Source organism: Pistacia vera, unplaced genomic scaffold, assembly GCF_008641045.1.
Source record: "Pistacia vera cultivar Batoury unplaced genomic scaffold, PisVer_v2 Contig460, whole genome shotgun sequence".
Classification (NCBI taxonomy): domain Eukaryota; kingdom Viridiplantae; phylum Streptophyta; class Magnoliopsida; order Sapindales; family Anacardiaceae; genus Pistacia; species Pistacia vera.
The window spans coordinates 1,639,712-1,652,680 of record NW_022196291.1 but is presented as its reverse complement, the minus strand read 5'-3'; the positions used below and the strand labels follow the sequence as shown (position 1 = coordinate 1,652,680).

At 34.6% G+C, this 12,969-nt stretch overlaps 2 protein-coding genes across 2 annotated transcripts; both read right to left on the bottom strand.

Annotated features, from left to right (window-relative positions):
* Positions 1 to 1,059, bottom strand: LOC116145204. Its single transcript, XM_031430631.1, has 2 exons — positions 427 to 1,059; positions 1 to 278 (listed from the first exon to the last, which is right to left on the bottom strand). The coding sequence occupies exons 1-2, from the start codon at positions 1,036 to 1,038 to the stop codon at positions 174 to 176; spliced, it is 717 nt and encodes a 238-aa protein (XP_031286491.1). The 5' UTR covers positions 1,039 to 1,059; the 3' UTR covers positions 1 to 173.
* A 6,626-nt stretch (positions 1,060 to 7,685) lies between these two features.
* Positions 7,686 to 8,817, bottom strand: LOC116145196. The gene is made up of 2 exons (XM_031430624.1): positions 8,134 to 8,817; positions 7,686 to 7,922 (listed from the first exon to the last, which is right to left on the bottom strand). Exons 1-2 carry the CDS (start codon positions 8,815 to 8,817, stop codon positions 7,686 to 7,688), a joined length of 921 nt encoding a protein of 306 aa, XP_031286484.1.
* Between the last annotated feature and the right edge of the window lie 4,152 nt (positions 8,818 to 12,969).

Sequence of the window (12,969 nt, the reverse complement as noted above, 5' to 3'; positions counted from 1 at the left end):
AACTTTTGGAGAATGTAACCAAGGCAACAATAATGTGATTCATTCAATTTCAGGAAATAAGAATTCATAGCTCAGGCTCCAGCTGCTTACCACAGAATACTAATCCATAGTTTTCTAATATATGATTGCTAACAAATGCATGACTTTCAATACATAACTTGACCTTCTAGGATTCACATTGGGTTGCAGGCATTCTTTAATGCTTCTGAAAGAAGGAGCTGGTAATAACTTGTAAAAACTGTCTTGCTTTCCAAAGATAACTTCAGCAGCCGCATAACCTATAAAAGACACCAAATACAAGGCAGCTTTTTCTTAGCCTTCGTATCTCCGGGTATAGAAATTATCATATAAGTTACTAATATGTCACGGCAAAGAACTAATTATGTAAATGAATTCAATTACAGAAGGGAACAATTGATAACTTACCTGACGCGAGTCCAACTTAAGGTCCATCTCTTCAAGTTCATGACTTTCCTTGAGATTAAACTTTCGGAGCAAAGGAAGCAAATTTTTGGTAGACATGGGCATAAACTCCAAATTATCCATCACAATGAAACTCACTGAACCTTTTATAAATCCTCTGTCGACAGGAAATCCTGTGTTTGCAGGTGATGGAGGAACATAAGACACGGCAGAGGACATTTTTTGCTTGCACCGAGGACATAGCAAGTTTGGAACATCAGCCACAAATGAGTTACAATTAGAACATACGTATGATTTTCGATTATGCAGTTCATAATCAGAAAGCATAAGAGGGATTTCAGTGGCACATATTGGGGCTCGGGGATTTAGCAGTGCATTCTTGTTTTGGTTTGGTTGCAAGTAGGATTCACTAAGATTTTCAATTGTCTCATAGAGTTTTCCCAGTGAACCCACCATGTCTTCTTTTAAAATCCTAGTGACAGTCGCAAGTGGCAGAGAAAGAAGATGGAAGAGAAAATCTACAAAATCTTTGCCAGCTTCAGCAAAAACAAGTTTGTCAGCATTTGTGTCCCAAAAAAGCTTCAAACTTATTTTGGCTTCTGTGGCATTTTCCATGGTTTCTTTGAAATGTGCAAAGAAGGTGCGTAGCTACATGAACCATGGACACATTCTTAAAGTTATATATATAGGAAGAAGAAGAGTTGGTAATTAGGAATATATATTTGTATTTATTGCACGCCAAAGTGGGAATCCCGTGGCCACAGTACTACTTTTTCTTTGTGTAATTAGGACTTTTAGAATCATAGTACTATGAATTGTTCCCCATTCATAATTCAATCCATTTACTTGGCATGTAGGCTATGGGATTGTCTACCTTGCTTTAGAATATTTGAACTCTTCGTACTGGGAACGCCAGGAAAAGTCAAGTCAAATCTTGGCATCAAAATTTCTCTCGTTTACTTCTAGCTCATATTAATTAACTTGCATATATAGGAGTCAGTTGATTCTATCATCATTTCAACAAGTAAATTAACTGTAGATTAAGCAAAGCATAATTTCCATCCTTAATACATCAAAGAGTTGTTTGTAATATCAAGTGCAATGCAGAAACCAGGAAAACATATATATACTTGTTCTGTTAAACAAAAGGGATAGTGATTTTATAGCTTTCATGTCAAACTCTATCCATGGTCACTTCTACAAACTCCTATCAACTCCCGCAGACAAGAAACTCTTATTATATGTAAAAGCTCGAAGAATTTTGCCTTTTTAACCACTTAAAAGACAAATTTCACACTCCTATAAACTCTAACATGCAAAATTTTACTAATTTTTTTTGCGAGAGTTCATATGGCATATTTTAAAATTCTAGTTTACGCACATATCCACCTCAAAAGATAATTTTTTGGTATATTATACAAAAATATCAATTTAACTAAATTTTTGTCTTTAAGTATTTATTTGAAATAATAATTACCATTATCAAATTTTTTGTACACAAATTCAAGTCTGCATTTTAAAAATGTATGAATATCCCCAAAATTAAATAATTTTAACAAACATAGGTTGTCATGTCAAACCATCTCCTCTATTGATTAGTAATTGCTTAATCTAAATATTATAAATTGATATTAAAAAAAAATTATTTCATTGTAAGTATGCATTGATCTTACCCTACATTTATCAAATTAAGTTTACATAAATTACATTTAGAAGCAATAGCCGAATAAACAGCCAGTAAAATAGATTTTTTTTTTTCAAGAATTAAGATAAAAAAAAAAAAAAAAAAAAAACTCTTCCAAATAAGCAACCATCGGTGTTTTTGTTTTATAGTGTTTATCAATATTATAAATTTAACCAACCCATGGGTAGTCCTGACGTAGCGAGTTAACGTAATAAAACAAGACTAGCACTCGACTATACCTTTAGAAATGATAATACAAGTCTCAATCAAGAAACTTAAACTTTAAAATCTGAAGTAAAATTTGAATAATTTATTGAATATTCTATATATTCAAAATAATAATAATAATAATAATAATAATAATATGTTTATATAGCGTGGTTACAACCAACCCTAACAAGACTTTAATTAACAAGGGAATAAAATCATACTTAAACACAAAAATTAATTGAAACAATAAATCCCAACGGTTGACTAATTGTAAAATAAGAAAGTAAAATTTAACTAAATTAAAACTTCCTAAATCAACTAAATTCCTAATTAAAATAGAAAACTAATTGAATTCCCCTAAATAAATAAGAAAATCAAATAAAGAAAAGGAAACAAAATTAAGTCCTAATTAAATCCTAATTAAACACTATTTTCCCTACATCATACTCCCCCTCTTAAAAATAAACCCATCCTCTGAGTTTCAATCTGGTGAGTGATACTCGAAGTAGAGTAATAAGTCCTCTTTTAGAGCAAATAAATATCCTTTGTCATTTATCTTCCTAGGACAGTTTGCTTTTGCTCTTGTTCAATCTTTTCTTCTTGGAGAACTCGTTCAGCTTCAATGTCTACTTTATGCTCAATCTCCTTTGATGTGTGATCCTTAATTTGTAACATCTCACGATCTTCGTTGGCTTTAAGAATTTCTTTAGAAAGTGCTTGATGCTTCTTGTCTTCCTCCATAACTAGTGAGGCATGCATTCTCTGACGAAGATTTTTTTTTTTTTTTTTTTTAAATTTTTAATTGTGATTCTACATCAAAGGCTAATTGAAGAACATCAAGCAATGTATGATCATGTCGTAAATCAATTTGAGTTCGTATGTTTGCCTTCAGCCCATTAAAGAATTCTAAAGTTACTTTATATGGATGTTCATTATAGTCAAGGTGGAGTAACAACTGTCGATATTCAGCAATATATTTTTACACAGATCTCTAGCCCTAATGGCATCTCTAGTACTGTTGGAACAAGATCTACTCATAATTAATAGGAAGAAAATTTCTTTGTAACAACTGCTTCATCCTGTACCAGGTTCTAACTGGTGCTTTCCCCTCACGAAATCTTCTTGCCTGTAATCTTTTCCACCATGCAAAAGTGCCTTCCTTCAACCTACATATGACCAGTTTCACCCTTCTCCCCTCTGGGATCTCCATATATTAAAAAAACCTATCTACTTCTGTTATTCAATCCAAAAATTCCACAATATCTAAATTTCCTCTAAAGCAAGAGATATCTACCTTTAATCAGAATTCGTTGGATTCACTGTCACCATACTGATTTCTGCTAGACCCCATGTTCCTTTCAGGTTCTTCATAATAACCACCTTTTTCGTCTGACTCTTCCATGCCAATAGGCTGTCTGTGAGCGACATCATCCTCGGTACGTTGCCTTTCATCATTCCTATTTTTGTTGGCATTTACGCTCATAACATCAAGTCAATTTGCAATTTCTTCAAACTATCGTTCCAAACGCTAGAATCTGAGATCTATTCGTTACTCCAAAGCCCTCAACGCCACCCTTTGCGAGGTCTCAACTCCCTGATCTTCATCATGAGAATTGCCGCCACCTACAACTTCATCACTTGCCATTAGATTCGAATTTTTTCTGCTCTGATACCAACTGATGCAGCGAGTTAGCGTGATAAAATAAGGCTAGCACTCAATTACACCTTTAGAAATGATAACACAAGTCTCAATCCAAAAACTTAAACCTTAAAATTTAAAGTAAAATCTGAATAATTTATTGAATATTCTATATTTTCAAAAGAAACAAATAATATGTTTATATAGGATAGTTACGGGCAACCCTAATACTCTAATTAACAAGAAAATAAAATCCTACTTAAACACGAAAACTAATTAAAAAAAGAAATCCCAACGGTTGACTAATTATAAAATAAGAAAGTAAAATTTAACTTAATTACAACTTCCTAAATCAACTAAACTCCTAATTAAAATGGAAAACTACTTGAATTCCAAATATGAAACCCTGAATAAAAAAGAAAATCAAATAAAGAAATGCAAACAAAATTAAATCCTAATTTAACACAATTTTCCCTATATCAAGTCCAGCGGTAAGGTTGAACCAAGGAGGTTATGTATGGCTTCAACCCACAATCTTAGATTCGATTCTCTGCTGGGAGGCCCTAGTCCTAGGTTAGATTCCCCGTTGGGAGGCCGCAATCCTAGGTTTGATTCTCCATTGGGGGGCTGCGATGGTGGGTTTCTATGGGATCAAGTTTTATTATTTGTAAGCAACGATTCATGTTTTTGTTTAAATGCTTCAACTTTACTGTGGTTGTCATGACTGATTTTAGCGTGTATGAGCAAGAGGTGACTCAATGGACACATAGCAAAGCTATTAATAGCCGATCCATTGCGTAGGAAGAGAACAGTTGGTAATGAGGAACCAAATATTTGTTGCAAGTCAACGGTGGAAATTTTCCTTGCTCAGGACATTTCGAATCATGGTACTGGAAATATACAAAAGAGCTCATCATGAATTAAATCTTGAGGCACTAAGAATAATCCCTGATATGGCCTGTAGGCTATGGAAGAAATTGCCATTATGTAGAAAGTTTTCTCTGTACTGGAATGAGGGTAACAATTAATTAAAACTTAAAGACACTACTCCAAACTTCCATTTATTTTTTCCATAAACTTCAGAAATGTAAAGGAAAACACATAATTCAATTCACAGGTGTGTTAAGCAAGCATAATTTGCATCATTTATTCATCAAATAGTTGCAATGCTAAAACCGGACAATACATTTTCTGTTAAACATGCTGCGGAGTAGTGACAGGTTATAGATTTCAATTATAAAACTCCATCAATGATTCCTACTCCCCACATGGAATGTATTTTAATTAGACACATCAATGTCCTTAAGTTCTTTCTTCAAGAGGAAGATAGAAGTAAGAGCTGCATCTGATTGCAAGGAAGTCCCCAACAGCTCCAGGACCTGAAATGGAAAGAAAATCACTATAATCCTAAAAATATAGTTTCGGACTGAAGTTTAAACAGATTAGGACCGTAATATTTCCACCAAAACACTTCAGACCTACTAATTCATTGATTGCAGAACCATTATTAATCAACATACCATCAATTTGAACCATTGTTTCTCAAGACTAAACAGAATTTAAATAATACAAAGAAGCCAGAGATGAACTCCTTACCTCATCAGCGCCAAATTCAACAACTCTTTTCTCTAGGGCACCAATATCCTTAACATGTTCCTGTATCAGATCAATGCTAGATATCATTGACCCAAGTGTCACTAACAAGTCATCTGTCACCATATAAGTAACCAATTTATTCACAATACCACCCTCACAAACTGAATCCATCTTCAACAAGCTGACCACTTCGTTAGACATAGAAGAATCTCATTGAGGACAACGTTTGCTAGTTTCATCTGCCACATACTGGCAACGGCTAAAACAATTGTAAAATTTTTTCTGCTGTTGTGAACTAGCTCTGGGCACCAGCAAGCCAGAGGTTTTCTCTAGGGTTTTCAATAACTCAAGTTTGTTTTGATTAGGTTGCAAGTAATCTTTATTCAGGTTTTCAAGGCTCGGGTACAGGTTTCCGATGCAGCCAACCATGTTTGCATCACGGAGAAGCTTGATGACAGTTCCTATATTCAAAGAGAGGAGATTGAACAGAACATCCACGAAATCTTTTCCGGCTTCTGCAAAGAGGACTTTCTTAGCTCCTTTGTCTATCATTACTTCAACGTTAACTTGTTTGGGGGTGTGGTGGTCGTTGCCATGATTGATAATTGTCCACACAGAGAAGAGAAACAGTGGACAAATAGGGAAAAAAAGATTTGTAACACACAAAGTTTGGTTCCCCTTCCTGCATGCCATTAATATTTTATATATGAAGTGACATAGTCCATATGTTTTTTATTAATATAAAATCGCATACTTTCTTTAAATTTCTTTAAGTTTGGTACTACTTTTTCTTTGTTTAATTAGGACATCTAGAATCATATATAGTACTATGAATTGTTCCCCCCATTCATAATTCATTCCTTCGCTTGGCTATGGGATTAATTACCTTGCTTAAGAATATTTAAACACTGGGAATGACGCCAGGAAAAGTCCAAGTTAAATCTTGGAATCAAAAATTTCTTTCGTTTACTTCCAGCTCATATTAATGAACTTGCATATATAGAAGTCAATTGATTCTATCATCATTTCAACAAGTAAATTAACAGTAGATTAAGTGAGCATAATATCCTTCCTTAATACATCAAAGGGTTGTTTGTGATATCAGGTGCAATGCAGAAACCACGAAACATATATATACTTGTTCTGTTTAACAAAAGGGGTAGTGATTTTATAGTTTTCATGTCAAACTCCACTGAAAAGACAAATTTTTTAATTTTTTCTATTTTTTTATAATTTGGATGTTCGGACCAATTTGTACATACTTCAACTAATCCGTGAGATCTATTAAACAACGTACAAGTCTAATGTTCTAAATAAGTCACATTGTTTGAACCCAGTAAGTCAGTAAAAAGAACAAACAATCTTGATCACCAAGCCAACTTTTTGGGGTTAAAAAAAAAAATACACTGGTTAGTGTGAAAAGACAAATTTCATATTCTTGTAATTTTGTTTGTGAGAGTTTAGGTTGAATTTTGACATCATATGACATATATTAAAATCCTAGTTTACGGGCACAAATTCACATTAAAAGATGATTTTTTTGGCATATTATACAAAAATAGTAAGTTAATCAAAATTTCATCTTTTAGTATTTATTTGAAATAATAATTACCATTAACAAATCTTTTAAATATCGAAAGTCTGCATTATATATATATATATATATATCCCCAAAATTAAATGATATTTAAAAATCTAGGTTGTCATGTCATAACATCTCCAACATTGATTAGTAATTGCTTAATCTAAAGATTATAAATTGACATTAAAAATAAAAAATAAAAAATTATGTGATTGTAAGTATGCGTTGATCTTGCCTTACATTTATCACATTAAGTTTACATAAATTCCATTTAGTAGTAATAGACTTCCACATAATTAAGATAAAAACACTTCCACCAAATAAGCAACGATTCATGTTTTAAGAAGGCAATAATATACTTTTATTTATCAATATTATAACTTTGGCAGAATACTACCAAATAACAATGGTAAGATTCACCTATTTGCTTCCACACCAAAGCACGACTGCAGTACATTTATTAAAATCTGGAATACTGCTAACTACACTATTCCAGCCGAGTCGAGTTCGAGCTTCTCAATACTAGGCTGGGCAGGCTGGGATCAGCTCCATTAATAACGTTCTAATTGTGCACAAGGTGGGATCGAGTGCATTAAAGGCTCTCTACCGTGATACAAATGCTGCGGTGCTGGCAGCTCCATTGAAGCCTTTCTGCTGTGATACGAACGCCGCGATGCTTCCGGCTCCATTAAAGTCTCTCTGCGGTGCGGTGCTTCTTGTACTGTGCCCTGATACAAACTTGTTAAGACTTTTTCGCATTCCAATGATAACTTCAGCAGCTTTAGACCCTAACAAAGGAGATAGAAACTTAGCATCATGCCCAGTTTTAGTATATACTGCGCCGGAAAAAGGTAGCCCGAACGCAAGAAAACTCTCACCCAGCGCAGGGCATAACCTGCGCCGTATATTCCGTTGGTGTCTGGATAGTGAAATTGTCATATGTAAATTATTGATATGTATTTATAGACAATTGCAAAAGGGGAAAAGAGATGGACTTACCTCATCCGCCCCCAGTTCCACATCCATCTTTTCAAGTGCATCAATTTCCTCAACGTTGGACTTGTTAAGCAAAGAAAATAAATTTTCAGGAGAAATGGGCATAAACTCCAAATCATCCGTCACCATGAAACTCACAAAACTCTTAACAAATCCTCCTTCAACCAGCCCAGTGTTCTCAAGCGACGGAGGAACATAATACAATGGACCGGTCATTTTCTTGTTGCACGAAGGACAAAGCAAGTTTGGAACATCAGTTATGTTATGATAATGAGAGGGGCAAGAGTATACCATTCGAGTGTGCGAATCATAATCACAAAGCAAAAGAGGGACTCCTGTGGCTGCAGATCTTGGAGCTCTAGGATTTAGTAGTGAATTCTTGGTTTGGTTCGGTTTGAAGAAGGATTCACTGAGATTTTCAACGCTTTTATAGAGGTTACTTAGGGAACCCACCGTGCCTTTCCCTTTTAAGAGCCTAGCCACAGTACCCACTGGCAAAGAAAGAAAGTAGACAAGAAAATCTATGAAGTCTTTGCCGGCTTCTGCGAAAATAACCTTCTCAGCCCTTGTGTCAACAAAAAGCTTCAACTTTACTGTGGTTGCCATGGCTGATTTGCCGGCTTCTGCGAAAATAACCTTCTCAGCCCTTGTGTCAACAAAAAGCTTCGACTTTACTGGGGTTGCCATGGCTGATTTTAGCGTGTATTAGTAAGAGGTGACTCAATGGAGTCATAGCAAAGCTATTTATAGCCGATCCATTGCGTAGGATGAGAACAGATGGTGATGAGGAGGAATCAAATATTTGTTGCAGGTGAATGGTAGAAACTTTCCTTGCTCAGGAATTTCGAATTTTGGTACTGGGAATTTAAAAAAGAGCCTATCATGAATTAAATCTTGAGGCACTAGGAATAATCCTTTACTTGGCTTGTAGGCTATGGAAGAAATTGCCTTTATGTAAAGTTTAAGTTCTCTGTACCAGAGTGAGGCTTCCATAAACTTCAGAAATGTAAAGGAAACACATAATTCAATTCACAGGCGTGTTAAGCAAACATAATTTGCATCATTTATTCATCAAATAGTTGCAATGCTGAAACAGGACAATATATTTTCTGTTAAACATGCTGCAGATTAGTGACAAGTTACAGATTTCAATCAAACTCCATCAATGATACCTATTATCACGTCTGACCTAAGCCCAGGTCCATATGAGACCCAATATTCAATTCTAGAAGGCTTGACCCAGACTTGACCCAGAGGCATCGAAGAATATGTCAAAGAATATCTTTAAAATCGTCCAGAATATTCTTTCACAGAAAAGGAAACATAATAGGATTGGGATTCTATTTCTTGTCACTTAATCCTAGCCATTCATCCTAATGGATAAATCCCATATAAAGTTAGCTAGTGGTATTCAATTGAGAGTCATACAATAGAGTTTTTCTCTCCATCTTTGTTCTTTGGGTTCTTATTTCTCCTTGAGAGTTTGTGGGTATTCAAGCTTACTTAGTCTCCGATCTTGTAACACTACTCCCCACAAAGGAATTTTAATTAGTGACATCTGAGTTCTACTAAGAGCTGCCTCAACAACTGCAGGACCTCAAATGGAAAGAAAATCATTATAAACCTAAAGATAAATTTCCAAACTAAGTTTAAACAGATTAGGATTATAATATTCCCACCAAAAAACTTCAGACCTACTATTTCATTGATTGCAGAACTATATTAGTAATCAACATACTATCAGTTTGAACTTTGAACCGTTGTTCCTCAAAACTAAACAGAATTTAAACAATACAAAGAAGCCAGAGATGAACTCCTTACCTCATCACTGCCAAATTCAACAACTCTTTTCTCCAGGGCACCAATATTCTTAACATTTTCCAGTATCAGATTAATGATCATTGACCCAGGTGTCACTCAAGTCATCTGTTGAATCCATCTTCCACAAGCTGCCCACAACGCATCTGCCACATACTGGTGATAGTGACCACAATTGTGAAACTTTTTCTGCTTTGGTTGTGAACTAGCTCCGGGCACCAGCAAGGCAGAAGTTTTCTCTTGGGATTTCAATAACTCAAGTTTGTTTTGATTAGGTTGGAAGCCCACCATCTTATTCTTTGTTAAGAGCTTGATGATGGTTCCAACAGGCAAAGAAAGAAGGTAGAAGAGAAAATCTACGAAATCTTTGCCAGCTTCAGCAAAAAGGACCTTGTTATCCTTCTTTTCAATAATAAGTTTCAAATTTGATTTGGAAATGGAGTGTGCCATGGCTGATTTCAGAGTGAATAGGGAAGATGACAATATGGAGACACGATAAAACTATATATAGCCAATCAAAAATGGAATATGCTGCACGCCAACAAGTAAACCTTTGTTAACAACATTTAGATTAGAATCATTCTTCTCTGCTATTCTCCATACATTCCTTTACTCGTCTTTTAGGTTTTGAAATCAATTACCTTGGTTAACAACATTTAATAATCTTTCCATCTGGGAACGAGGCAAGCAGAAATTGACTTGTATCTATCATTAACTTGCATGTGCAGGATTCAATCTGTCATCTTAACAAGAAGTAAATTATATGTAGATTAGGCAAGCATATTACCCATCATTAACACATCCAACGGGTTGTTTGTAACACCAGCAGCAATCCAGAAACAGTAAAATACATTACTTATTTAAACACAGAGGGATAAGATAATCTAGAGCCTTGTGTCAAACTATTCCATTTGAATCAGTCACTGCAACATCCAGTTGACTGCAAAGAAGTCTTCAACAGCTCCAGAACCTGATATTCAATAAAACTGTGATGACGAAGAAACCTCAGTTAATCTATACTGCAGCACAGCCTAATTATTAAAGGGTTTAAAATGCTGAAGAAAGTTCATTTATGGTCTTTTTTCATGTAACCATATGCAACACTTATCTTAATGATTAGCTCCAGCCCAGTTTAGGCCATCGCTTACACTTTTTTAATTGAAAAGTTTAAAAATTATTTCATGATACAATCAAAATTCAAATAATAGAAAGAAGCAAGACAAGAATTTCTCACTTCCTCCCAGCCAAATTCAACAATTCTTTTCTCCAGGGCACTGATATCCTTTACATTCTCCTGTAGCAGGTCGATGCTAGATATCATTGACCAAGGTGTTACAAACAAGTCATCTGTCACCATATAAGTAAACAATTTATTCACAATACTACCCTACTAACTGAATCGTTCTTCAAAAAGACCACATCCATAATACATGATATTACAACACTGAGGATAACCGGTGTTATATTCATCACTCAGATACCTGAGATTTTTACCACAAGATTACCACGTTTTCTTCTTTGGTTGTGAACTAGCTTGGGGCGCAAGGGAGGTAGAGTCTGTCCCATGGGGTTTCAAGAGCTTAGATTTATTTTGATTGGGTTGGAAGTAAGCTTCATTCAAGTTTTCAAGGCTTGGGTATAGCCATAGGTATCCTATGCAGCCAACCATGTTTGCACGGCGTAAGAGCCTGATGACAGTTCCAAAAATATTTAAGGAAAGGAGATTGAGCCAAACAGCACTTTGTTGGCTTGTTTATCAATCATTGTCTTCAACCTAAACTTGCCTGTGTTTGTGGTCATTGTATCCTTGATTGATACTTGTTCTGCTCAGGGAAGAGAACCGACAATTAGGAAAAAAAGATTTTTCAGGCAAAGTTTGAATTTTCCCCTGCTGGTTATTAATATTTGTAACATCTACGATTATGCTGAAAGATCCAAGCAAATTTATACAGACCAGAAATTAAATGAAATAAAACTATATAACCAAGTATCTGACAGGATTCCAATTTGACATAAATTTTTGTTTTCTTCAAAATCTTGGCATCTACTCTTATGGCTTTTGAGAAGAAACTAGATTAACCTTTCACATACTAGCATATATGTTGCTGGAGTTTGTGCTACTAGTATTATTGTAGGATAAGAATCCATCTCACTCGTACCAGGATTTGAAGAGGTTGTCTTCATTTATGTTTATAAGTTGGAAAAACGAACTTAAAACTACTTTGAATTCTTCTATTTGATTTCATTAAATTATGAACATGGTCATTAAAAAATTGTATAGAAATACATGATATAGGAAGCCAATCTCAATATAACTTTAGTAAGATATATCCACTTCTTACTGATGCAAAAAGATGCAAAAATGTTCTTCAAGAAGGTAACCCTGTCGGTCAAGCAAAATCATTTGTAGAGAGAAATGAATGAAATGATATCAGACAGCTGAAGTAAACTCATGTATGCCAATTTTCCCTCCATCCCAAAATTAGAATTTGGGGCAAACTTAGAAGATCCGTTATGAAGCATAAGAAATGGAATGCTTTTAGTCATGCTTGTTACAACTTACAAGATCAATGTCATTCATATCAAGAATTACCATTAACCTGTTGAAAGCAATAGCAATAATATGTGATTCTAGCATGTTCAATCTTCATTTTAACTATTCAAAGCATTCATCTGCTTAAAACTTAGGAATCTACATCAAGAAAGAGCACTATCAAAAAATTTCAAACTCTATGAGTACAGCATTACCAAGCAATTCACTATTGCAGTCTCAATCATACAACCAAGCAATGGCCAATATGGTATTATGATGAAATGGAGAAGATGAAAACAATAAGAAAGTAACTAAACCTGCTCAGGAAGATATAATACTAGAAAAAGAATTGCCTTAATCAGCTCTTGGGATTTATAACAAATTTTGGAATTTATGTTAGCTGCAAGTGGAGAAAATTAGAAACAGAGCACATTTTATATGTTAACTTCCTGAATATATATACAAAACAAATAAGGCCACATCAACAA

Coding starts and splice junctions, on each gene's coding strand:
- LOC116145204 (XM_031430631.1), bottom strand. CDS start 1,038: ATGGAAAATGCCACAGAAGCCAAAATAAGTTTGAAGCTTTTTTGGGAC. Junction 279..426: donor TTAAGTTGGACTCGCGTCAG/GTAAGTTATCAA, acceptor TGTCTTTTATAG/GTTATGCGGCTGCTGAAGTT.
- LOC116145196 (XM_031430624.1), bottom strand. CDS start 8,817: ATGGCAACCCCAGTAAAGTCGAAGCTTTTTGTTGACACAAGGGCTGAG. Junction 7,923..8,133: donor TGGAACTGGGGGCGGATGAG/GTAAGTCCATCT, acceptor CTCCTTTGTTAG/GGTCTAAAGCTGCTGAAGTT.